The 23,892-nt window shown below is 55.5% G+C and overlaps 10 protein-coding genes across 10 annotated transcripts; 5 read left to right on the top strand and 5 right to left on the bottom strand.

Annotated features, from left to right (window-relative positions):
* Window positions 1-32: 32 nt before the first annotated feature.
* F5Z01DRAFT_676834 (coatomer beta) lies at window positions 33-2,786 on the top strand (the record flags this gene model as incomplete). The annotated part of the gene is made up of 5 exons (XM_046265291.1): window positions 33-50; window positions 143-227; window positions 279-1,163; window positions 1,211-1,790; window positions 1,838-2,786. The coding sequence occupies 5 exons, from the start codon at window positions 33-35 to the stop codon at window positions 2,784-2,786; spliced, it is 2,517 nt and encodes an 838-aa protein (XP_046115569.1).
* A 290-nt stretch (window positions 2,787-3,076) lies between these two features.
* On the top strand, window positions 3,077-3,845 carry F5Z01DRAFT_273733 (uncharacterized protein). The gene is made up of 2 exons (XM_046258703.1): window positions 3,077-3,439; window positions 3,499-3,845. The coding sequence occupies exons 1-2, from the start codon at window positions 3,353-3,355 to the stop codon at window positions 3,616-3,618; spliced, it is 207 nt and encodes a 68-aa protein (XP_046115568.1). The 5' UTR covers window positions 3,077-3,352; the 3' UTR covers window positions 3,619-3,845.
* A 226-nt stretch (window positions 3,846-4,071) lies between these two features.
* F5Z01DRAFT_627250 (putative chitin deacetylase) lies at window positions 4,072-5,142 on the bottom strand (the record flags this gene model as incomplete). The annotated part of the gene is made up of 3 exons (XM_046261533.1): window positions 4,072-4,644; window positions 4,695-4,932; window positions 4,976-5,142. 3 exons carry the CDS (start codon window positions 5,140-5,142, stop codon window positions 4,072-4,074), a joined length of 978 nt encoding a protein of 325 aa, XP_046115567.1.
* A 785-nt stretch (window positions 5,143-5,927) lies between these two features.
* On the bottom strand, window positions 5,928-7,790 carry F5Z01DRAFT_683221 (major facilitator superfamily domain-containing protein; the record flags this gene model as incomplete). The annotated part of the gene is made up of 2 exons (XM_046265831.1): window positions 5,928-7,682; window positions 7,761-7,790. 2 exons carry the CDS (start codon window positions 7,788-7,790, stop codon window positions 5,928-5,930), a joined length of 1,785 nt encoding a protein of 594 aa, XP_046115566.1.
* Window positions 7,791-9,735: 1,945 nt separating this feature from the next.
* Window positions 9,736-10,905, top strand: F5Z01DRAFT_627176 (NADP-dependent oxidoreductase domain-containing protein; the record flags this gene model as incomplete). The annotated part of the gene is made up of 4 exons (XM_046261527.1): window positions 9,736-10,062; window positions 10,120-10,240; window positions 10,296-10,766; window positions 10,826-10,905. The coding sequence occupies 4 exons, from the start codon at window positions 9,736-9,738 to the stop codon at window positions 10,903-10,905; spliced, it is 999 nt and encodes a 332-aa protein (XP_046115565.1).
* Window positions 10,906-10,919: 14 nt separating this feature from the next.
* F5Z01DRAFT_692015 (uncharacterized protein) lies at window positions 10,920-14,312 on the bottom strand (the record flags this gene model as incomplete). Its single annotated transcript, XM_046266174.1, has 3 exons — window positions 10,920-13,825; window positions 13,886-14,063; window positions 14,111-14,312. The coding sequence occupies 3 exons, from the start codon at window positions 14,310-14,312 to the stop codon at window positions 11,032-11,034; spliced, it is 3,174 nt and encodes a 1,057-aa protein (XP_046115564.1). The 3' UTR covers window positions 10,920-11,031.
* Window positions 14,313-14,962: 650 nt separating this feature from the next.
* Window positions 14,963-16,560, bottom strand: F5Z01DRAFT_683218 (aspartate aminotransferase; the record flags this gene model as incomplete). Its single annotated transcript, XM_046265830.1, has 7 exons — window positions 14,963-15,152; window positions 15,205-15,251; window positions 15,309-15,390; window positions 15,447-16,102; window positions 16,158-16,241; window positions 16,295-16,333; window positions 16,405-16,560. The coding sequence occupies 7 exons, from the start codon at window positions 16,558-16,560 to the stop codon at window positions 14,963-14,965; spliced, it is 1,254 nt and encodes a 417-aa protein (XP_046115563.1).
* Window positions 16,561-17,051: 491 nt separating this feature from the next.
* F5Z01DRAFT_273685 (Pyruvate/Phosphoenolpyruvate kinase-like domain-containing protein) lies at window positions 17,052-18,230 on the top strand. Its single transcript, XM_046258702.1, has 3 exons — window positions 17,052-17,210; window positions 17,275-17,527; window positions 17,595-18,230. Exons 1-3 carry the CDS (start codon window positions 17,154-17,156, stop codon window positions 18,092-18,094), a joined length of 810 nt encoding a protein of 269 aa, XP_046115562.1. The 5' UTR covers window positions 17,052-17,153; the 3' UTR covers window positions 18,095-18,230.
* Window positions 18,231-18,429: 199 nt separating this feature from the next.
* On the top strand, window positions 18,430-21,142 carry F5Z01DRAFT_273665 (uncharacterized protein). Its single transcript, XM_046258701.1, has 9 exons — window positions 18,430-18,607; window positions 18,684-18,806; window positions 18,859-18,932; window positions 19,020-19,175; window positions 19,232-19,779; window positions 19,839-20,115; window positions 20,167-20,339; window positions 20,396-20,582; window positions 20,638-21,142. Exons 1-9 carry the CDS (start codon window positions 18,537-18,539, stop codon window positions 21,090-21,092), a joined length of 2,064 nt encoding a protein of 687 aa, XP_046115561.1. The 5' UTR covers window positions 18,430-18,536; the 3' UTR covers window positions 21,093-21,142.
* Window positions 21,142-23,137, bottom strand: F5Z01DRAFT_273643 (dicarboxylic amino acid permease). The gene is made up of 4 exons (XM_046258700.1): window positions 22,660-23,137; window positions 22,024-22,604; window positions 21,865-21,969; window positions 21,142-21,799 (listed from the first exon to the last, which is right to left on the bottom strand). The coding sequence occupies exons 1-4, from the start codon at window positions 23,010-23,012 to the stop codon at window positions 21,192-21,194; spliced, it is 1,647 nt and encodes a 548-aa protein (XP_046115560.1). The 5' UTR covers window positions 23,013-23,137; the 3' UTR covers window positions 21,142-21,191.
* Between the last annotated feature and the right edge of the window lie 755 nt (window positions 23,138-23,892).

Genomic DNA, 23,892 nt, shown 5'->3' with positions numbered 1-23,892 from the left:
CTCGATAGTATCAGATAAACCAGGCGCTCACCATGAGGCTCGACGTCAAGGTAATGCCTCCGCGACCCTGCTCGCATGGAAATTGCCCCGCCATTCGAGCCTTGGGAGGTGCTCAACCACGGTTGCTAACATTGTCAATTAGCGTCAGCTGTACGCTCGCAGCGAGCGAGTGAAGGGAATTGACTTCCATCCTCAAGAGCCATGGATCCTCACAACGCTGTACAGCGGTACGATTGGGAATGCATCGCTCCGTGGAGACACCTACTGACGCCCTCTAGGCCACGTCTACATCTGGTCCTACGAAACGCAACAGATTGTCAAGACCTTTGAGCTGACAGACGTCCCCGTCCGCGCGGGTCGATTTATTGCTCGCAAGAACTGGATCGTCTGCGGCTCTGACGACTTCCAGATGCGCGTGTACAACTACAACACATCGGAGAAGATCACTTCGTTCGAGGCGCATCCCGACTACATTCGAGCCATTGCCGTCCACCCCACGCAGCCCTTCGTGCTGACCGCCTCCGATGACATGACCATTAAGCTCTGGGACTGGGAGAAGGGATGGAAATGTGTGCGTGTCTTTGAGGGCCACAGCCACTATGTCATGGGGTTGTCCATCAACCCCAAGGACACCAACACGTTTGCGTCAGCTTGCTTGGACCGAACCGTCAAGATCTGGAGTCTCGGCTCGCCAACAGCCAACTTCACCCTCGAAGCCCACGAGACCAAGGGTGTCAACCACGTCGACTACTACCCTCACTCAGACAAGCCCTACATCCTCACCACCTCGGACGATCGGACGGTCAAAATCTGGGACTACACAACCAAGTCCCTGATCGCCACCCTCGAGGGCCACACAAGCAACGTTTCTTTTGCTTGCTATCACCCCGAGCTGCCAGTCATCATCTCCGGTTCCGAAGATGGTACCATCCGCATCTGGCACGCCAACACATACCGCTTTGAGCAATCACTCAATTACAGCCTGGAGCGCGCTTGGTGCGTCTCATATCAAAAGGGCAAGCAGGGCATCGCGGTTGGTTTCGACGATGGTGCAGTCGTCGTCAAGCTTGGTCGCGAGGAGCCTGCTGTGTCCATGGACTCCTCTGGCAAGCTCATCTGGGCCAGACACAATGAGGTTGTGTCCTCGATCATCAAAGGCGGAGGTGAGTGCCAAATAAGCGCCTGGATGAGCCAAATGCTGACTGCGTAGATGCCTCCATCAAGGACAACGAGCCCATCAGTCTGCCGACCAAAGATCTCGGCACCTGCGAAGTCTACCCGCAAACACTCCTCCACTCCCCGAACGGTCGATTTGTCTCGGTTTGCGGTGATGGCGAGTACATCATTTACACTGCTCTCGCATGGCGCAACAAGGCGTTCGGCTCAGCTCTCGACTTTGTTTGGGCGTCCAAGGAGAACAGCAACGACTTTGCCATTCGCGAGTCTTCCATGAGCGTCAAGGTGTACAAGAACTTTGTGGAAAAGAGCGGAGGGCTCGATGTCGGGTTCCAGGCCGATGGCCTCACCGGCGGTGTTCTCCTGGGTGTGACTGGCCAGGGTGGTGTCTCTTTCTTCGACTGGGCGACTGGTGGTCTGGTGCGCAGGATTGAGGTAGAGCCGAAGCAGGTCTACTGGTCCGACAGCGGCGAGCTCGTGACCATTGCGTGCGAAGACTCTTTCTACGTGCTGCGCTTCTCCCGCGAGGCGTACGTCGAGGCTGCGCAAGCCGGTCAGATCGAGGAGGACGGTGTCGAGGCGGCGTTTGAGGTTATCACAGACATCAGCGAAAGGTATGTTTGCCGACTCATGTGGTACGGAGCTCTTGCTAACAACATAGCGTGCGCACTGGTGAGTGGGTGGGCGACTGCTTCATCTACACAAACAGCACGAACCGTCTCAACTACCTCGTCGGCGACCAGACGTACACTGTGTCGCACTTCGACAAGCCCATGTACATTCTGGGCTACATTCAGCGCGACTCGCGTATCTACCTTGCTGATAAGGACGTCAACGTCACCTCGTTCGCTCTGTCGCTGCCGGTTCTCGAGTACCAGACCTTGGTGCTGCGTGAAGACATGGAGACTGCGGCCGAGCTGCTTCCGACGATCCCTGCCGACCAGATGAACAAGATTGCGCGCTTCTTGGAGGGGCAAGGACACAAGGAAATGGCTCTCGAGGTGGCGACAGATTCCGAGCACAAATTCGAGCTGGCGTTGGGCCTGAACCGCCTGGACATTGCCCTCGAGCAGGCCGAGGAGGTGGATGCTGAGCACAAGTGGAAGACTGTCGGTGATGCGGCCCTGGCTGGATGGGACGTCGCTCTGGCGGCCAAGTGCTTCACCAGGGCTAAAGATCTGGGCTCGCTGCTCCTGCTACACTCCTCGACAGGTGACCGCGATGGTCTCCTCGCACTGGCCAAGCAGGCCGAGGAAGTTGGCGCGCACAACGTGGCCTTCTCCAGCTACTGGCTGCTGGGCGACGCCGACCAGTGCACGCAGCTACTGAGCAAGACCGGACGTCTGGCCGAGGCCGTTCTCTTCTCGCAGACATACAAGCCAAGCTTGACGACTTCGCTGGCGAAACAATGGAAGGAGAACCTGGAGAAGAACAAGAAGGCCAGGGTCTCCAAGCTGATCGGACTTCCGGACGAGGACGAGGACCTCTTCCCCGAGTGGGACGCGTGGCTGAAGTTGGAAACGGAGGGCGGCTCTGCACCAGAGGCGCCGCCGGCGGTCGTTGCCAACGGGAAAGAGGAGTCGGATGAAGAGGCGGAAGAGGACGAGTAGGGCGGAGTTGCATATAGCGGATGAGATAGACGGATGATATCAGTGTCTGCTGCGGTATTCAAAAGATGGCTGACTCGTTGTCGTCAAAGGCGCATTGGAGGCTGGCATGCGGCATGAATTAAGGTAAAGATAATGACCATTGAAACGATCTACCAGTAGCCCATCCCCGCGAAGTGTGACGCCTACCCAATCTCGTCCGTCACCAGCAGTCAGCCTAACTCTCCACGATGCGGGCGCCACTGGCGACATGCAACCCCTGCACCAGCTCGCTGCCGTCGCACGTGTACGGAGTACAGAGAAGGTAATTAGCGAATTGATTCCTGTACGTACACGGTGGGCAGGCGGTGAGAGCTGGAGAGGGACCAGACGCCACGATAAGGGGACTTGGGGCCCAGACACACGCGCCTTTCTCAGCTGCGGCTGAGATGCAATGAACTATTAACCGAATACGCCCATGAGCATTTCTTTCCACGAGACCTGCGCCTTGATCTTCCCTACCTTGATTACTACATACGAGAGACCACGTCCCGAGGACGAATAGCCCTGCTTTTCGAATCCACACCACGATGCCTCAGACGACCACCCAACAGCCCAAGCAACAGCAGCCCATGGGCGCGCAGGACCAGCGCACCGGCGTTGTGACGCGCCAGCCCGTGCGTCGAAGCCCATAACGCCTCAACAAATACCCAAGCTAGCTGGCTGACCTTTGCAGATGTCTGAACCGCGTCCCAATGCTGAGAGCCAACCCGAGATGTCGCTTCGCGGTGGAGGTCTGAACTGCGGATTTGACTGCTGCGACGGATCGTGCCGATTCTACAAGAGCTGCTGCTGAGGTGTTTTCGATTGATTTATCTTCGCACGCAAGCGAAAACACGACGATAATTACGAGCAATGATACCACAGGCGGAGGGGGGAAGTTAGAGTTGAGACATTATGCAGAGCGAGCGTGGAGACGAGCGCGCGATTGCACGCACGTGGAGTGCCAATTACTGCCTTACTATGAGTTAATCGACAGCTAAAAAACAAGCCCACGAGCCTTGTAATTTCGAAGCAACCTGAGTGAAGCAACCAACTCCCAGAAACTCAGCTCGATGTTTAGGTCCCGTCATTTGGCGCTTGGCGCTTCGCTTTGCATCCCGTATCGACCTATTTAATCTCTCGTTAGAACAAGATCGCGATTACGACAAATCGATACCCCGGATCGAGGCAACCACGCCACATGCTGGCTCTTTATCTAGGAACAGTGTGTTCTACGCGCGAAACGAGTACAGCAAGAAAGGGAAGCTCATACCTTGCGATACCAGTTCTCCCTCGGATCACCGAGACACTCGCCCACCGGCACAGAGCGAAAGTCGTTGCGCACTAGCGACTGCAGCACGTACTCTGTCAAGTTGTGCACCGTCTGGTACAGCGGATCGTGCTCGATGTGGAGGACGCTCGCGCTGGCCGGATCGAGCGGCTCGACGCGCCTGTCCCAAATGTCCTTGGAGTTCTGGATGAGCGTGGCGTCGTCGTTCTCGTACCCGAGCGTGTTGAGGTCAAAGTACGTGACGTGGTACCCCAGATCCGCGAGCCATGCGTCGGTCGTCGCGTCGCTCATCGAGTGCGGAGGGCGCATGTACGTGGGGAAGTAGCCCAGCAAGTCGGCCAGGGCAATCTCGTTGAAAATCATCTGGTTCTGGAACTGGGCGGCGGTGATCTCGGTGAGCTTCTGGTGGGACCAGGTGTGGCTGCCGATCTGGTGGCCCTCGTCGATCATGCGGCGGATGAGCGCGGGCCAAGGCGTCGAGGGATCATTCATGGCGCCCTTGCCCATGTTGCGGCCGACGACAAAGAAGGTCGCCTTTGCGTCGTATTGCTACTCTAGTCAGAGAGGATGACCTTGACGGGGTCCAGGACGGTACGCACAGCAAGCAGGTCGAGGAGGTACTCTGTGTTCTCCCAGGGACCATCGTCGAACGTCAGGGCGACAACGCCGTTAGTGTTGCAAGTGTACACGCCCTTGCCGTACGGCACGTTGCCGACCTTGGGACGAGCAATGTCCTTGGTGTCGGGGCCTTCAGGACGGATATTTGCATCGCATGCTGGGCCAAAGTCGATTTGGCATATGGGAGCTCTGCAGTGCGCATATTCAACGCCGCACCACCTGTATGGTCAGGCACCGTTATGAAAAAAGGCGGACGACGTACCCTCCGCTGGAGCAGCATTGACCTTCGGGGCAGCTGCGATTGAATTCGATACCACACCGACGGTCTTGACGAGCTTCCAGCTCCGTTGCTCGCCCTTGATTTGACGCAGTCGGAATGGCAGCCGCAAGGCCAGCAATGGCGGAGAGAAGTGCATAAATGGATAGCATGTCGATCATTCTACAAGTTTTCTCTGACTAGGTCAATGTCAGAATGAACGAGCGCGGTTGTGAGCGGCCAGCGTCAGGTCCAGCGCCTCGGGTTCTTATATACGACAGTTCTGGGCGTCCAAGGCCACTGCGTACCTTCATCACATCAACACGAGCCAAGAGCGCGAGACATTGGCGCATGCAAGATGGTAGCATTATTGACAAGCAGTTTTTCAGCTCAATCCAATGCAACGCTCATGCAGAAATCGCTATACTACGTAGAAGCACGCTGGCACTGAGCGATGAGTGGCCGACAAGGCTGACATTCTATTTTCTTTTGGCTGAGACGATAGCAGAATCTCGTGATGACGGGTGTATTTTTCGCCATGATCGACCTGGTTGAGTGAGAGCCTGGCTCACTGGTATATTAATACCATCAAAATTCGGCCGCCTATGCAGCTCTGGCCGTTCGTATCGTGCCTGTGGTTGGGCTCAATGCATGGGACGCATGTCGGACTCGGCTGGATCGCAAGTCAAGCCACGAATGGTGATGCACTCTCTTTCAGCTCGCGGCACAGCAGAACCAGGCCAGCCAGCGTCGTACTGCAATTATTAGACTCACATCTAGAAGACCCTCTGCCCGTCATGGGCCGTTCAAGGGAACCCCCAAGGACATGGACTTTGTGCCACCGAGCTTGCGCAAGTTATAAAATTGCTTTGTGTGTGGCAAGGAACAGATTGTATTAGGTACGACGTGAATCACTATTCGAGCTCGAATTCACGCAAAACCCCTCGTGACCTACTACCTATTCTGACACCGCACGCACAGGGTTCTCGTTGACCCCCTTGGTCGGGCTCGTCTCACTAGCAGCACGGTCACCCAGCTCGCTCTCGTCATCCGACTCCTTGGCCAGCGTCTGGTCGTGGTTGAGCCTGGGGTTTCGCAGGGCGGCCGCAAACCCAATCAGTGGAACACAGAGGCAGATGCCGGTAATGGTGAGCAGCCGCTGCGTTTGACGGTACGAGGCGATGATGCCCTGGCGCTCCGGAGTGCCCATGGGATACTGGGCGATGATGTTCAGGGGCTCGGAGAATGCAGAGGCCGCGACGCTCTGATCCTGCACATTCTTCTCCAGGTAGCCCGGCAGGGTCTGTCGCCAGATGGCGCCCGACACGGTGTTGCCTAGGGCTGAGCCGATGTTGTACATGGCCAGGTAGGTGCCGGTCATGACGGCGAGATGCTCGTGCTGCAAGGTGACCTGCAGCGAGGCCTGCGCGGGATAGGGGAACATGCCACCCGCGAAGCCGAGGACGACCTGGGCTCCAATGACACCGGCGCGTCCGTCTCCCGGGGAGGTGCTGCCTCTGTAGTGGATGAGAAGACCAAAAGCCACCATGAACAGGCTTGTGCCGGCGACGATGAACCATTTGAGACGGCGGACCTTGATGACGATCAAGCCCAACAGGGGCCCGACGATGACGCTGGTGAAGGAGTACAGGCTGGAGATGCGTGTGGCGTCGGCGACGCTAAAGTCAAAGGCGACGACGAGGACCGTGTACAGGAAGTCGCCCTGCATTGTCCAGGCAAAGTTGAGCATGACGGCGATCATGCAGGGCGACCAGACGCTGCGGTCCTTCATGAGGCGGAAGGGGATGAGGGGGTGAGGCGCCCTGAGCTGCCAGAAGACGAAGACGGGGACGCAGGCGACGCCGACGACGAGGGGTGCCAGGACACGCGCCGTCGCCCACTGGGCCTGACCGCCCGCCTCCTCGGCGAGGGTAAAGGGGACGAGGATGAGGGCAAAGGTGGCGACCAGGAGGAGGATGCCGACGACATCGAGCAGCCAGAAAAGCTCGAGGGCAAAGTTCTTGGCGCCCAGGAGCTGGAAGGACGACTTGTAATTGTCGAGGAGGCCCTGGCGCCTGGCGCGGCGGCCGACGATGACGAGCTGGATGATGAGGGGCAGGGTGCAGACGGGGTAGATGATGCACCACATGCCGTAGCCCCAGCGCCAGGTCGCGGTCTTGAGGACGGAGGCGACGATGCTGCCGCCGGCCCAGGTGTTGATGATGAAGGGCAGAGCGGGCACGTAGGAGAAGAAGACGCGCGAGCGCGTGGAGGTGATGTCGGCGATGATGACCTCGACGAGGAGGATGACCATGGTGTAGCCAATGGTGTAGACGCCGGTGCCGGCGGCGAGGGTGACGACGTCTGGCGCGACAGCCTCGATGATGGTGCCGAGGACGTAGAAGAAGCACGAGATGAGGAGTAGCTCGACACGGCCAAAGACGTCCGCCATCTTGCCAGCGGCGGGCTGGATACCGGCGCCAATGACGGCCCGGATGACGTTGACGGTGGATGTGAGGGAGTGCGATCCCATGGAACTGGTGGCCGTGGGCTGGAGCGTGCCCCGGATGGTACCGTCGAGGCCGTAGGCGTAGGCGACGAGGAAGACGCCAATGAAGATGATGATGCGGTCCTTCAAGGTCATGACCTTGGCCAGCGCCTCGACACGGACGACGCCGGGGGACTTGAGGTCGCGCACAACATCAGCGGCCGTCTTTGGTTCATGATGGCCATAATTGCCAGGCGCGTCGCTGGTGGACTTGGCTTGGTAGTGGGCGTCCGTGGGCGGCACGCCTGCTGCGATGGTGGAGGAATCCGCCATCTTGGCTCTTCCGGCGAGGGAGGAGTATCTGACTAGATGATCGTGGTCACTAGCAGACGACGAGACCCATGACACTCTCAAAGAGGGGATAGGAGAACCGGTGGTGTAGCGAAGGCGGTTGAGGTCACGAGAAGGGGATAGGGAGAGGAAGAGAAGTAAGACAGGCACCAGCGAGGGGGGGACCAGGGGAGGTATTAAATCGACATTGCGATTTCGAGCCGCGCCAGCGCAAAGCTCGAAAGCCCGCAATATTTGCCTGTCCTCGCACCGAGGACCCGGAGATCTTTTAGATAACCGGGGGCCACGCGCAGCTGTGGCGTGATGCCGACAGAATCGTCTGGCGCGCGTCGTCGAGCCTGTTGGGCCGTCGTTTCTCGAAATACCATCATCGCAGTCGTATTTCAGCTCGATGTTGAAGATGAAAGTCTCACAGGAGTCTCAAAGATTTTTTCCAAGCTTCTTAATACCCTTGAGGGTTGTTTCAAGTGCGTTCTCATCCACGTGTCTGGCGTGGGAGCTGATGGTGTATTTTTGTCCGCCTAGCCGCGTACCCGCTCAAGAATTTTTATCAGATCAGGTCATTCTTGGGAAAATCTCTGCCAGTCTGGAATGACATTTCAGGCCCGAAAAATTCCCCATTCCGGATGTGTCTACGAGAAGCTGTCCAATGACTTTGATTCCCGGCTTTCTGATTTAAATCACGCCGCAAACGGACGCCCGAATCCACCCGCGTCTCAAGTCTTGCACATATGTACCTGCGTAGGTCCAAGACTCGTCCAGTGGCAAAAGTGAATCTCTACATATACAGCGACTCAATTGAGCATTAAAGCGAAATCAAGCCATGCCAAAAGACGACAAGTCGTCCATTGCAAGTTCTGTCCGTCAGCCAAGGCTGGTCACTGACGCTTCAGAGCACGCTAACAGATAATAGGACCGAACGCGCCATTATCTGTTAGTGCGAAATGGGCACCCAATAAGCTACCCTATACTGAATTCCAGCAGCATGCCCTGTGCCTCGCGCCTGCATGGTATCGCCACTCATTGATACAAGACAAGTCAGCTAATCCTCAGTAGAACGTCGTTTGTCCACAATTGTCTCCATTATGCACACATAGCATAGCAAGGAATGGGGGTTTCAAACGCGAATCTCCCAACTGCTAGCCAGCTTCCGTTTTCCACCACTAAGCACTTGCCGAAGCCTGGTTCTGATTCGAGCGCCAAACGTGGACAGACGTGCCTGGCTTGGCTGTCTGGCTAGTTGTCGTCACATGTGGGCAGCATGATGTCTATCATGCGTTTCGAGGAGGTGCGCTGAGCTTGCAGAGAGGCCAGAAGTTGAAAGGAAAATCACAGGGCGCAAGCCAATCCCTCTCGTCGAAACCCCGCCAGATTCTTCCTCCGAGACTTCGACACGAAAATCATCCGACCTCTTCATCCACGATAGCCCTCGCGAGGAACTTGGTTTCGAACAAACGACGACGCGGGCAGGCAGCTCCAAGCTTCCCACGACTCCAGCCGACCCTCCCGAATCGTCACAAACCCACACCAGAGTGATGAAACCCACACGGCGGGCGAGGGTGCCCCAGAGAAATGGACCCTCCACCAGCCTCTCCAGGCTTCTAGAGCACGCCACGTCCATTTTTCGCAAGGCGCCCGTCTGCGAGGTGCGCGTCATTGGAGCGAAAACCGTTGCTTGGGGCGACCAAAGATTCTATCATCATCCATCCATGATTACCCCTCATCGCCGCCATGGCGTATGGGCCTTGGTGGCGGGGCAGCAACCGCCTAGCTCCAGTCGCTCCTGCTTGCGCGCGAAGAGTTGGCGATGCGCTCATAAGTTAAATAGGCCCCGCGCAGCCTCGACGCCCTCTTCCCAACCTCTACCCCATCAATCAACTCAGACACAAACGCTGCTTTTCCGAAAATACCAGAACAAACCGCCAACATGTCTCTCCGCAAGACCGCTACTCTCTCCTCCGGCGCCACCATCCCCACCCTGGGATACGGTACCTGGCAGTCCGCCCCTGGCGAGGTCGGCCGTGGCATCTTCGAGGCCCTCAAGGCTGGCTACCGTCACCTCGATCTGGCCCTGATCTACCAGAACCAGAAGGAGGTCGCCGAGGGCATCAAGCAGGCCTACAAAGAGATCCCTGGCCTCAAGCGCGAGGACATCTTCATCACCTCCAAGCTGTGGAACAACCGCCACCGCCCCGAGGAGGTCGAGAAGGCTCTCGACGAGACCCTGGCCGAGCTCGAGCTCGACTACCTTGACGTACGTTCCGTCACGAGAGCTGAGAGTGCAAGAACAATGGACTAACATCTTCGCTAGCTCTACCTCATCCACTGGCCCGTTGCCTTCCCCGCCGGCGACTCCCTCTTCCCCCTTGCCCAAGGCGATGACAGCCAGGTCGCCCTCGACCAGGGTGTCTCTCTGTCCGACACATGGAGGGGTACGTCAATTGGTCCCAAAATCTCATGAAACATGCGTACTGACCCTCCTTCTAGCCATGACCAAGCTCCCCAAGACCAAGGTCCGCACCGTCGGCGTCTCTAACTTCACCATCGAGCAGCTCGAGACCGTCAGCAACGACGTCGGCCAGGTCCCCGCTGTCAACCAGATTGAGCGTCACCCCAAGCTGGACCAGAAGGACCTGAACGAGTACTGCGACAAGAAGAACATCCACATCACCGCCTACTCTGCCTTTGGCAATAACAACTTTGGCTTTCCCCTTCTCATCAACACCCCCGAGATCAAGGCCGTCGCCGACCGCCTCGGCAAGGCCAAGGGCACCGAGGTCACTCCCGCCCAGGTCATTCTCGCCTGGGCCCAGATTGGCGGACGCAGCGTCATCCCCAAGTCCGTCACCCCTTCGCGCATCCACGCCAACTTCCAGGAGATTGAGCTCGACGACGAGGCCGTCAAGGAGATTGCCAAGATTGGCGAGCAGCCCCAGCGCTACAATGTGCCCATGACCTGTAAGTCTTTGTCCTGGAATTTGACGGAGTTGAGAATGCATCGTACTGACAATGTCCAGACAAGCCCAAGTGGGACATCAACATCTGGAATGACGAGAAGGAGAAGGACGCCAAGAACAAGCCCGTCCTCAAGGTTTAAGTCCTGAACAGGGTTGAAAATGAAGAAATGAAAATACCCAAAAGGCGTGAAGAATAGACGTAATAGAAATGCAAAATTTGTTCATGCAGTTGAGCCGCCTAATCTTCCGCGACTCGCCTCTTCAACTCACGACCTCTGCTGTTGCACCCACCGCCACGTGCGCACGATCCTGTTTTTATCTAGTGGAACGACGTTGGCCATGACAGGCAGAGCAGCCTTTGTCACATCCATGCTGAATTGCAATGGCGCCTTATGCTCTGGTCGAGACTCCCCAGACATTCCCCTCTTCCACAGCCCAAGAAGGGCTTGGGATGGGTGCTCTGGATGCTGCAGCAACGCCTCATCGAGACGAGAGAGCCACTGCCGTGGCGCCACTAGATCAAGCTCTGCGCTCTGGGACCTGTTTTCTTTTTGTATCCAGTCGAGCAGTTGGGTCCATGTCAGTGTCTCGTTAGAGTTGAGGATGTGAAGCACGTCGTCGGTGGCTTGACCACGCTGTGCTATCGAAGCCTCCATCACGGCCTGTGCAGCGACTTCCACGGGCAGCCAGTTGAGGACTTCATTCTCCAGCCTGGGCAGGCATCCGGTGATCCGCGCCGTCGAGAGCATCAGCGGATATGCTTCGGACATGTTCCAGATACCCATGGTATTTGAGCACAGCTGCCCAACACGTACAACCGAAACGGGACAGTCGCCAACGGCGCGTCCTAAACTAGAAGATTGGAGTGCCTGTCTAGCTGCTGCTGCACATACATGCTCAGCCACCCACTTCGACTGCGAATACCCGAGCGGTGATGCGTCCGCTGGATCTTGCGACAGAGTCTCTGGTATAGGACTGACGCTCGACTCGGTGACAGCGGCAGTCGAACTGACAAAGGTGAAGTGGGCTCCAGACTCTGCTGCAAAGTTGAGCAGATTGGCGGTGCTTGCGATCTGTGACTCGAAAGAGTCAAGCCGGAGAGCAAAGTTGACAGCCCAAGCCGCATGGATTATATGCGTGGGAGGGTTCTTGCGCAGGAGCTCTTTTGCTTCGGGGGACAATCCCAGGTTCCCATCACCCAGGTTTGATGAGACACAGGCAGTCGTTTCGGTAATGGGAGCGAGCTTTCGATCGTTTAACGACTGCGATACACGTTGATGGGCGGTCGCGTCCGTGTCGGCCCGCAGAAGACAGTATACGCGCTGGACGTCCGGGTCTCTGCTCAGCAGATCCAAGATATGGCTCCCGAGGAAACCGGTTCCTCCTGTCAGGAGTACAGTCCTGGGCCTCAGTTGGCGTGTTCGATGCTTCTCGGCATTGAAACCCCCAAGGCGGCGGCTGTACTTGGTGACGAGATCACGCATTCTCTGATGCACGCCGGTGTGATCATTGCCATTGACCCCGTGGACTTGGCCATCTGAGGAGGCATCCTTCAGGAATCTTTCGAGACCCAAGATTGTGCCTTGATCATAAATGATGTTCAATGGCAAGCTCTTCGTCTGCCCTAGAACTCGGCACTCGAGAATCTTGCGTACTTGGACACAGGTGATCGAGTCAACGCCTTGCTGATACAAGTCGATCTCGGGATCGAGTTGTTTTCCAGTGACCTCAAAGAAACAATCCCCGACAATGGTGGAAATGTCGCCATCGCCGATATGAACACTTGTGTTTGAACCAGAGTAGAGCGCCTCTATACTCTGGGCATACGTTTTCTCGGCATGTGATCGGATGATAGTCCCTTTGCTGCTCTTCTCCAGGGGTCGATAACCGGCACGTACCACGCGAAGCATGGCTTTGGAAATCCGGGTGTGGCTCTGGCTCGCGTCATTCAAGTCCCTGATGACTGGCCACAGCTCATTCATGATGTCCTCGTCAGTCGCAGACTCGCCGTCTTTGACAAAGAGGAGAGCGCCCGCGTACTCTCGACCGCCTCCAAAGACCAGAACATCCACGAGCATCCGGCTGGATGCCACAATGCTAGCCTCCACTGGTGACGGATCAAACTTCTTGCCGTTGGCGAGTGTGATCTGCGCATCTGCACGGCTGTGGTAGCGCCAGGCATTGGCGATCGTGGGATGCGGTTCAAACAAGTCGCTGGTCGCATAGGAGCCGTCATCCCGGTTCGTCTTGACCAGGCATGGCCACGAGGGCTTCACGACCAGCTCGGACAACCCGTCACCCTGCGGTTCAAATTGAAGAAGTCGAACATCCTGCACTGCTCGCAGATACTGCCACTCCTTGTCCTTGCCGAAGTCGCGATGCGAGGACATGAGAAATCCGCATTCGGCGCTTCCCATGCGCGACACAAGGTTGACACCCGCGGCAACGAGGTCGTCGCCAGCCTTTGTCGCGAGGGCTGCACCGCCGACGCCGACAATGTCCATTTCCCGCAGGAGCGCCAGACCCCGTTCTTCCTCGGCGAGCAGCTGCAAGATGTACGGCACGGAAGAGAAGTACTTGATCAGAGGCCCGCCAGTCGCTTCCTGGGCAAACCGGACTGCCTTGTGTACGTTGCGGCCAGTGATGGGCGCCGCGCCTTCAGTGAAGAACCATACCATGCTGCCGCTGCTCCATGCTCGGAAGCAGTCTGGGAATCCGCCGTGATATAGCGGAGTTGTCGAGAATGTGGCGTGTCTGTCTTCACTGTGTATTGGGTGCAGGGCAGCGATCATGCCCTCGTGGTACTGTGGGACGGGCTTGGGCTGGCCTGACGATGTACCTGATGTGTGGCAGTAATAAGCCACCTCTGGTACTTTCTCATCGCTACTCTGCAAGTTGAACGTGGACAAGTCGACGCCAGAGTCGTATTCCGGAACATCCTGAATGTCGAGATGTCCCGACAGTGAGGACACGCGATCACGAAATTTGCCATGAACAAATACGGTCTTGACCTGCAGCGTGTCACAAAGACTCTCAATGGCTTTGGGCTCCAGCTGAGGGCTGGAATCGTTATCAGCATCGATTGTTCATGGATGACGGGTCGTCCATTGGAGTCCTTACGCAATGAAGAGCACGGAATAGCCCAGACGCACCAGGCCGAGCCATGTCAGCGTGTACTCGATTCCGCTGACACAGAGCAATCCTATGTTGCCAGGCTTTGAGGTCTGTTCCACCCGGTCTTTCAAGGTTTCAGCCGCGTAGTAGGACAGGGCATGAAGTCGCTGGAAAGTGATGATGCCTGGTCCCGTGTCAGCCAGTCCAGCTTGGCCCTCTTATGCAACGCACATGAGGCTGCTGAATTGCCCGAGGTGAAGTCCGCGAAACCTAGGGCCAGGGCTTGTGGCAATACGATGGACTGTTTCTCGAGGAGGTCCAGCACAGTCGTAAAGGCCGGCTGCTGACAGCCATCCTGCGCCCTCAATTGTATCGCCTGCGCGAGCGTGCAGGTGAAATACGTCGGCTGAGGTGTCGCATCCCAGATTCCCATCGTGAACTATCTCCCAGGATGGAAGATATGAGCTCAAAATCAGAATGCCATGGTAGGAAGGGTGGCGATGCCAACTTCATGTTGGTCGCCATGTCACTTGGTCCCCAGATTCAAAATAGCATTCGTGAGATCATCGACTTCTGGGAAGACGGGCCTCCTGTGCCCACAGTACCATCCGGAGGCTATAATGCATAATTGAATCCAATTAAATTGCTCTGCGACACAATTCGATGATCGACTTGTCACTGTTGACGGACTGGCAGTATTCTAGCGCATAGACGAAGAAGTTGTGCAAAATGCAGCACGTCATGTTACATATGGCGGCAAGACATGCGGCTTCGAGACACTGTTAATCGGCTAGAACGGGCGCCGCTTTTGCTGGCCACATCACGTCTCGTAGTTGGAGTCTTGTTGAACTCCAGTCGCCTTCCGACGACATGGCTGGCGTTGAGGAAAAGCCATTGCTGATGTTTGAGCACAGTGAGGTTGGTCTTTCAGGTTTTGGCCAGTTGGCTTCTGTGGAGAGTTCAGAGTCTCAGACTCTCATTGAGATCTTTTCTGGATCCTTGCCATCATCGATCTTGATTGAATCAATTGATTGCTATCGATCCTTATTTTCGTCCCCCTCGCAGGCCCCCTATGGCTTGTTCCTAGAGCCTGGTCTTTGCCATAGCCACGTGACTACTTTGTTCGTCTCGAACAATGCTGTCGATTGCCTGGGCCACTCGCATCACGTTCTGGGAGTTCAAACCCGAGACATTGATTCTTCCGTTCTCTGGGAGATAGATGTGGTGTTCATCCACGAGGATTATGCATTGCTTTCGGCTTATCTTTAGGTACCTTTGATCTGGTCAGCGAGTATTCGTTTTCAAAGTTGCAATCCCAGACTCACGAGAACAAGCCCTTCTCCCGAGTAATGTGTGTCCAATCGCCTGGTGTCTAAAAGCGACGTATTAGTCTCAGGGGCACCGGTGGCGGCTCTAGTCGACTGCATACCTGGAATTTCTCAGTGAGAAGGATGAACAGCTGCCTCCTTAGCTGCCCGAGGCGTTTCCGCATAGTGCCTAGTTCGGCCTCCCTGTGATTCAGTCAGCGCCTGCTTCATGTGCCCACATGACAACAGGCAGTCCTCACCAGGTTTGCTTGAGCTCGTCGTTCTGCAACACAATGTTCGCGAGCCGTGAGCCATAAATCGGCGCAGAAGAAACCTCCCATCGCAAGAGGCATCGAAGTCGGTCATGAACATTGGCAGCTACCGCGCTGCTTTCGCATGCGACATGCAGCGCGCCGCAACGCTCGCCGTACAGCGCCATGTTCTTGGAGAAGGACTGGCACACGAACATGTTAAGACCCTTTCGAGCAGCGGCGCGGACGGCGTACGCATCTTCATCGATACCATCGCCAAGCCCCTGATATGCCATGTCGAAGAGTGGAATGTGTTTGCCGGCATGCAGCAGTTCGATAATCTCTTCCCATTGCGCTGGTGTCGGGTCGCATGCGGTGGGATTGTGGCAACATGCTTGCAGCACAAATACGCTCGACGGCTCAGCAGTGCGGATTACTTCAAGTGTAGTCTCGTGGTCGAATGTGCGGGTTTCCTCGTCGAGATAAGGATATTCCAGTTGTCGCAGCCCAACGAGCTCCATCGCCGGGCGATAGTTGCCCCATGTCGGCACGCCGACGTAGACGGCTGTTTTGGAAGACATACATTGGGCAATGAACAAGGCGGCGAGGTGTACAGCACCAGTCCCTGAAATGGTCTGGACAGATGCAACCTGGGGAACAGTCAGCTGGACATTCGACAAAGTGGTGTTGGAGGCGATGTGTTGCAGCCGCTATGATTACCTTGTCAAAAGCGATGGATTTCTTGCCAAACACTGTCTGTGAAGCCTGAGCAAGGAAGTCTTGGTTTCCGGTTGTCATTTCATACTGTCGTGTGTCAACTGTGTGTTATACCACCACACGAATTGAAACATACTCACGTCATGGCCAGGATCTGCCTTGAAGAGCTCCGATTCGGCCTAAAAGTACACGGCAATGTGAGTCTTCCTGATCTTGAGTCTCCTCGTGGAGTCTGGTTGGAGAGTCTCACTTGTTTCACGCTCTCGAGACCTTGGTAGTGGCCTTCCTCGTCACGGTAGATGCCCACACCTAGATCGACCTTTTCACTGCTCGTGTCATTGTCGGCCTTGTACTTCAAAGTGTACATGGGATCCGGAGGCCCAGGCTGAATGTGTTCGAACCCCATGGTGAGAATCTTGAGACCTCAGTGACTACCACATGTAAACTTGGAGTTGCTGATGCTGATTGTCGGGATTACGGGCGTACTCGACTACTCGCTCCGTCGCGTCTTGCCATTCTGCAATTGGGTTGCACGGCCATCACTTATCAATCAATATTTGAATGGCAATGAGGGATCCATGACTTTGCTGCGGTTTCCATGCCGAGCATGCCAACAATTGAAAATAGGGGCTCCCCTCGGCGACCGTCCCGAGGTGGAGTTCGGTGTCAGGGACCGAGCATCCAGAGATTCCACACTCCACGATCCGGATGGCGTGACCGAGGCTTTTCACGTTGCCTCTGACATTTCGGGACTCAAGATTCGCTTGAGGTGCTTGCCGAAGTCGCCTGGTTAATGTTGGCAAGCATGTGTCCACGGAAGAACATGCATACCTACTTACCTAGCCTTGCAAGTGGCATAAGATGACTGCCCCCTGCCTTGACACACACAAAAACCGATCATTGATTGATCAGTGATTGTTTCCACCGCGGCTACTAACTTTACTACTTGTGATCGAGCTTTGTTTTCCAATTTCGCGTTATTCGCCCAGAGAATTCAAGATGGTCTCCTGCCCTAACGCCCTTAATATCCGCAGCGCTGCTGGTCAGGTCTGCAAGGTAAGATATGTCAAATCACCTCGAAGTGCAATCTTGATTGTTGGCTAAAGCGGCTTTCTTCCAGGCCTTTGGTGTGCGCCTCGTGACGAATCCGAACATTGTCTATCTCGCGCAGAATGGAGGGTTTGATAGTCTCTTCATCGATCTGGAGCACTCTGCCCTTTCCATTACTGATGCAGGCAACATGAGCACAGCCGCCCTGTTGGCAGGCCTGACGCCCTTTGTGCGCGTGCCTTATCAGTGCGGCAATGGCTATGTACAGAAGGTCATGGACGCTGGAGCCATGGGAGTCGTCTTTCCGCACATATCTTCGTCCAGTAAGTCATTCCACAGGCCCAAAAATCACAGCGACATTTTGCTAGATTCTCTAATTCATCGCAATAGAAGAAGCCAAAGCATGCGTGTCGATTGCAAAGTACCCCCCTCTGGGTCTCCGTTCGATGACCGGCCAGCTACCCGTGTTTAATTACAAGGCAACGCCGGCAGAGACTGTGGTGGAGGACAGCAATACCTCTGCCTCGACGGTGGTAGTCATGATCGAGACGCAAGAAGGTGTCGAGAGTGTGGAAGACATTGCAGCAGTCCAGGGAGTCGACGTCTTGTTGATTGGGTCCAATGACCTGGCCATCGAGCTGGGAGTGCCAGGCGGCTTCCGCACTGAGACCTTTAGGACGGCTCTGGAGAAGGTGTCGGCTGCGTGTAAAAGCAATGGAAAGGTCATGGGACTGGCAGGGATATATGGCCAGGATGATATTCATCAATGGGCCATCAACACTCTTGGTGTGCGATACATCTTGGGCCAGCAAGACTCTGGGTTAATAGCCCAAGGAGCTGCCAAGTGCTCTGCGGCTATTCCAGAGCCGACGTCGACTGGATCGCAATAGACAGCGAGGATAATTGAAGCTTCTGACTGTCTCTGGATGTTTTCCTCTGGGCTAGTAATTCAATAAACCACGAGTGGCCGCGCGGTCTGGTCTGGTGGCTGCGCTGTCGCTGGAGACGGCAGCAGCTTTTTGGCATTTGTCAACTTCACATCCTCGCTCTCGTGCTTCACGGGACATGAGTCGTGCATCTGCGCCGGAATTGCTGGATGTGGTATTTCTTCATTCATTGTCGCCGGATGATGCCTCGCTCACCCCACACACTAATCTCACGCTAATCAACAGGGTCGACTCCCAATTGAAATAAAACACGGGATCTTATCCAGTGGCGGGGACGAGGTGAATGGTGAGCCTCTTTTGCTCCTCCTCCACCATTCATGCCTCCAGCAGTCCTTGACCAATTACTCGTCAATACCTGCAGTAGAAGGCAATTGACCCCGCGGACATGGATGGCGCTGAGACCACTAGCAGGGGCGGTTGCTCCTCTGTGACGAAAAGCAAGCGCAAGACACCAGCGTGAGTGGCCCCAGCCGTACCCGGCTCGTGGCCATTGTGAATCCCGGGATGGCGAGGACTGATCATCTTCACTCAGTTGCATACAATGCCGGGACCGCAAAGTACGGTGCTCGGGGACGTCTCCATGTGTCAATTGCACGCGCCGCGCTGAGCGATGCATCTTTGACTCTGACGACAAGAAGGTGCTCGTGTCGAAGAGGTATGTGACTCAGCGGCAACGTCGAGCCCATTCACCTGACGTTCGCATGCAGGGAACTACAAGAGCTCAAGAGAAAGGTCGAGAGTATAGACTCTGAAGATAGACTGAGGCCGCCGAAGCGACGAGGTACGTCGGTCCACTGGACGTGCAAGCTGATCGCGCACCGCCCATAGATTCATGGTTCATTCCATTTACTGACCAGAACTCGTGCAGTGACAGCATCCTCATCACATGGCCATCGCTCAGCTCACCCTGGGGATAGGGAGGAGGTCGAGTTTGCCGACTCTGACGACAATGTGGACCATTCCATGAAGAATCCCCTCGTTGTATCGCCCTCAAAGTTTCTCACGGATGCTCGAGGCCACAAACGTGAGTGAAGCCAGCCTTGGAAGAGGTGTGGCGTTCGTACTAATTCTTCACCACAGGCTTCCTCGGACCTTCATCCACTTGGGCGTACAGTCGTCACGTCGTGAGAATACTCAAGGAGCATCTGCAGTACCACGAGTCTCCCGAGGTACCCCAGAATCCTGACGGGGTCGCCTTTCCGCTGGACATACCGAACAACCCAGTCAACATCAGCAGCCTGGATATCGGGACGCTGCCTCCACTGGACTATGCAATATACCTCACAAACACGGTCAAGTTTCACATTGGACAGACCTATCATCTGTTCGACGAAACCGTGTTCATGGAGAAGCTCATGTCGCTGTACGAGAACGGTGCGGAGCTCTCGTCGATGACTTCGAGACTCTGGCTTTCTCAATACTTTGTCATCATAGCCCTGGGAAAAGCTTTACTGCACCGGGGACTGCCAAAAGCTGCGCCATATGGGAAGAAGTACTTCTTACACGCCATGGAGATACTGCCGAGTGTTGGCGAACTGTATGCCGACCCAGTTCTCACCATCGAAGTCTGCTGCGGGATTGCTCTTTATCTCCAGTCCGTCGATCACCGCTTCAAGGCTTTCATATACGTGAGTCAATACCCAGCCCTAAGACAAGCTGAGTGGTATTGCTAACGCAACATGTCTAGCTAGGCATTGCTTTGCGCGTCGCTCTCGGCTGTGGCATTCATCACGACTCCATTGACGGCGCCGACACCCAGCGCTCGAATGATCGGCAAAAGAGCGCTTGGTGGACACTATACATCCTCGACCGCAAACTCTCGTATCTGATGGGAACGCCAACGCAAGTCAGCGATGCTGCTATTACTGCTAGTCTTCCGAGGAACCTCTACGCCTCTCCGCTTAAACTCGCTGCGCTCGACATGCACATCAAGCTTTCCAGGCTTATTGGAAAGGTCATTGATAGTAAGCTTGCCTTGATCTGGGTGCTGCGTATTATCTGCTGACAGTCACCAGCTGTCTATGCCGTGGATGGAAGATTGCCAACGTCCTTCTTGCGCATTGTGCAGTCCACGTTGCGAGAGCTCGCCCGCCTGGCCGAGACAATTGCCACATCAACTGACTTGAGCATTGACGGATCAATCCCCGTCAACAGAATGTCGGGGACTCTGAACTTGTGCTACCATCAGGTTCGTGAGGCAGTGACGTGGCGCGTGGCGCGGTCAACTGACACTGAAGACTACAGTGCATCATACTTGCTACGAGGCCGCTTCTCATGTGTTTGCTACGCGAACGACTGTCCCAGCAGAAGGGAGTGCAAGGGAAAGTGCGTGAAATTGCGCACCCAGTCATCAGTCTTCTGCATGCCTCATGCGAGTCAGCCAACAAGTCTCTTCGCATCCTCAGTGCATTGCAATCGCGCGACTTGCTCGGTGAGTCTCAGTCCTCCATTTTAGGCGATAGATCTTCACCTCTGACGGCCTGTAGACTCATTTCTACCTTTCGATCTAGAGTATGCGTTCTCGGCAGCCTTCATCTTGATGTTGACCAACGCCATCCACCCTTTCCCCGATGTCATGGATTCAGGCTGGTTCGAGCATGCGCTCGAGATCATAGGAGCCCTAGAGGAAAGCGGCAGCGTCGCAGCACGTTTCCGCCTTCAGGAGCTTGAAAGACTCCAAGAGATCTTGGGACTCGTCGCTCGGCACGCTGCATCCTCGTTCGGCGAGCAAGCCCAAGAGAGCAGGCAACATGAACATGATGATCTAGGCAACATTGACGAGGGTCTTGCTTCTGCAGACTTTCTCTCGATTGCTGACATGATCGGTCGCTATCCAATCGTCGAAATGGACTCGAACTTACTGGGAGGAGACTGGTTGTGGGAAACGAGCCTGCAGAACTGGGATGGTGGCGACTTTGAAGACGAGACAGGCTTACAGTAAAGTAACTCTTGTAAGATTGCGATATCGTGTAACACTCTGCAGCCAAGAGGCCCTTCTGCGATGTAGATACTCTTAACTTTACTGGCCCGATCTCCTGATTCAAGAACCGATTCTGCCCTTGCGGAGAAGCTTTCGCCAAAAGCCCTCGTTCCACTGTTGTTCGTTGGGGAACTCGGTCTCTTGAAACTCCCGCCGTCCCGTGATCAGGTCCGTCTGATCTGGCTTTACCATTCGTGTCTTCTTCCAGACTTTCCAGCCGACAGTGTTCAGCATGAACAAAGCAACACCCAGATACTTCAGCACAAAGACATCGACCTGGAAGTGACCCATGAATGCATCATAGCCACTGAACATGATGACACTGCACGATATGAACAGGGCATAGCATGCGCCCCAGGGCTGTCCGATGGAGGAGTAGGGGAGCATCGAGGGCGTGATTCTCTGCGCCTTGAGGGCGCGGCGGAAGAATAGGAAAGACACCAGGATGGCAAACCAGTTCAACACGGAGAAGATGGTGACCAGGCTGACCAGGTATTGAAAGACAGTTCCAGAGGACTTGCTGGCGTTCAGGAACCCCAAGGCGACCGAGCATGAGCTCACAGCCGTGGCCCAGATCGGATTGCCGTTTTTCAACGTCTTGCCAAAGATAGCGGGTGCTTGTTTGTCTCGGGCCAGTCCATAGAGGGATCGGGAAGCGCAGTAAATATCTATTTCTCAGTCAGCTGGTTATCCCTTGTGGCTCATGGGCCAAATTCTGGAGGGCTTCAAATACCTGTGCAGGCGGCACTCAGTGTAAAGACAAGCAGCGAGGCGTTCACAAAGTCTGGTAGTACGGCGATGCCAGCAAGACGAACGGCCACGACAAAGGGAGACGCGTCTGGAACCGACCATGTTAGCTATCTTGGCATAGTCAGATGCAGCGAGCACTCACCAGCACTCGTCGATTTTTTCGTGGCGCCAATGAGCAATTCATTATCGCTGGGGACAGCCATTCCCAGCACCACGACAGCAAGAATGTAGAACACGGCGATTCTCCAAAACGTCTGCTTCACGGCGCGAGGGATGTTCTTGCGCGGGTTCGGTGTCTCGCCAAAGGTCATGCCAACAACCTCTGTGCCAACATAAGCGAAGCAAGCCTGGCACACACACGCCCAGAAACCCAAGAAACGACCAAGAGAGCCCACAGCGAGGTACTCCTTGAAGGCGCCAGGGTCAGACCAGTAGTGAAAGCCAGTGCGGACGTGGTTGGGGCCGCCGCCCAGGGCGACAACGAGACAGGAGATGATGAGGATGATTAAGACGAGGATCTTGGTGGCGCCTAGCCAGAACTCCGTCTCGCCAATCATGGAGACGTGCAGCACGTTGATGGTGATGATGGCCACGCCAAAGACCGCGACCCATATGGCTACATTGAGGTCGGGGCGCCAGTATTGGATGACGAGTCCAGCTGCCGTGAGATTGGCGGGCGCGGCGATCATGTACTTGAAGAAGTAGTTCCATCCTGTGGCGAAGCTACGTGACAGTCAGATACGGCACGAGAGGCAACTTTTTTTTGGCAGCCACTCACCCAAAAGCAGGGTCAACCATGCGACTGGCGTAGCCTGCGAAGCCCTTGTTCATGGGGACAAAGGCAGCCATTTCGCCCAGGCTGGTCATGACGAAGAAGACGGCCACGCCCACCATGATGTAGGAGATCAGAAGACTCCCAGGCCCGCCCCTGGACAAGCCCGTACCGGAGCCGATGACGAGACCTGTCCCAATGGCGCAGGCAATGGAGAACATAAAGACCTGGCGCGGCTTGAACTCGCGCTTGAGCTGGTTCTCGGTGTCCGCCATTTCCCCATTCTGATGCGACGTGATGGTCGTCGGCATGTTTTGCTCGTCCAGCTTCATGTCCTCCAGATCGACGGTTGTCGCCATAGCTGCGGTGGTCTGTAGAGCGCAACCAAAGGCCTCTATGTCCAATGTCGGTAGAGGAGGAGTGAGGAAGAGGGTCGATTTGAAAATTTCGTGTTTGCTATGTTGGAAGAGTGGTCATGGGACGCTTACACCGGATCGTGAGTTACAAAGTCGGTCCATGGTCGAGGACATGAATGGACTTTTATATCAGACGGACGAATCAGTCCACGACCTATCGGCGTCAGACCCAATGATGACCCTAGGTTGAGTCCCTATCCTTGGCCATCTCGTGCCCATGGGGAATCGATTATCAATGTGGGACCGGTGGCCACAAACGGCACGCCATGTGCGTGATAGGCAGAAGATATGACTGTCGTGATCCAGTTAGCGACGTAATTTGATGAACAGAGTGCATGGAGAACAGCGATCTCGGTGACACGTACCGACTCAGCTAGTGGGTGAGGAGGTATGGTGGGGTTCGGGGTGAGAAGCGAGCTCCTCGGTGGGGGAACCGAGCCTGCCAGTGGACTGGTGGGCTCGGACACTTCTAGGCCATGTTCTAGAGACAAAAAAGTTAGACTGCAGATAGTCCAGGCGCCGGAACTTCGTCAAACAATCTCTACGTGATGCGGGGAAGAGAGGTAAAATTTACCTAATGCTTCCATCAACAAACTCGCGTGGGACAGCGTGAAGATTCGATGAAGGCACCTGCGTGTAAACGTGGCTTGTGGCTGGAGGGATTTGTGGCTGCCAGCCCCTGACTGTGAAAAGGAGAAATCCAATGCGCAGCGGTGTTTATTGCTGACTGAGAATGTTTTCCATAAATACCCGTGTCATAGTTCTCTGTGATGGAGTTGTAAAATTACTACCTACCCTATCACACTCTGCATATATTTGCCCT

The sequence above is a fragment of the Emericellopsis atlantica genome (genome assembly GCF_019669845.1).
Source record: "Emericellopsis atlantica unplaced genomic scaffold F5Z01scaffold_26, whole genome shotgun sequence".
Taxonomy (NCBI): Eukaryota; Fungi; Ascomycota; class Sordariomycetes; order Hypocreales; family Bionectriaceae; genus Emericellopsis; species Emericellopsis atlantica.
The sequence above is the reverse complement of the archived record's forward strand: the minus strand, read 5'-3'. Positions and strand labels throughout refer to the sequence as shown.

What these genes read in the sequence shown, in the direction of transcription:
- F5Z01DRAFT_273665 (XM_046258701.1), top strand. Translation starts at nt 18,537, where the DNA reads ATGGATGGCGCTGAGACCACTAGCAGGGGCGGTTGCTCCTCTGTGACG. An exon ending in GGATGCTCGAGGCCACAAAC is followed by an intron (nt 19,176 to 19,231) that starts GTGAGTGAAGCC and finishes TCTTCACCACAG; the next exon opens with GCTTCCTCGGACCTTCATCC. An exon ending in TGAACTTGTGCTACCATCAG is followed by an intron (nt 20,340 to 20,395) that starts GTTCGTGAGGCA and finishes TGAAGACTACAG; the next exon opens with TGCATCATACTTGCTACGAG.
- F5Z01DRAFT_273733 (XM_046258703.1), top strand. Translation starts at nt 3,353, where the DNA reads ATGCCTCAGACGACCACCCAACAGCCCAAGCAACAGCAGCCCATGGGC. An exon ending in GCGTTGTGACGCGCCAGCCC is followed by an intron (nt 3,440 to 3,498) that starts GTGCGTCGAAGC and finishes TGACCTTTGCAG; the next exon opens with ATGTCTGAACCGCGTCCCAA.
- F5Z01DRAFT_273685 (XM_046258702.1), top strand. Translation starts at nt 17,154, where the DNA reads ATGGTCTCCTGCCCTAACGCCCTTAATATCCGCAGCGCTGCTGGTCAG. An exon ending in CTGCTGGTCAGGTCTGCAAG is followed by an intron (nt 17,211 to 17,274) that starts GTAAGATATGTC and finishes GCTTTCTTCCAG; the next exon opens with GCCTTTGGTGTGCGCCTCGT. An exon ending in TCCGCACATATCTTCGTCCA is followed by an intron (nt 17,528 to 17,594) that starts GTAAGTCATTCC and finishes TCATCGCAATAG; the next exon opens with AAGAAGCCAAAGCATGCGTG.
- F5Z01DRAFT_273643 (XM_046258700.1), bottom strand. Translation starts at nt 23,012, where the DNA reads ATGGCGACAACCGTCGATCTGGAGGACATGAAGCTGGACGAGCAAAAC. An exon ending in ATGGTTGACCCTGCTTTTGG is followed by an intron (nt 22,605 to 22,659) that starts GTGAGTGGCTGC and finishes ACTGTCACGTAG; the next exon opens with CTTCGCCACAGGATGGAACT. An exon ending in GAAAAAATCGACGAGTGCTG is followed by an intron (nt 21,970 to 22,023) that starts GTGAGTGCTCGC and finishes GGTCGGTTCCAG; the next exon opens with ACGCGTCTCCCTTTGTCGTG.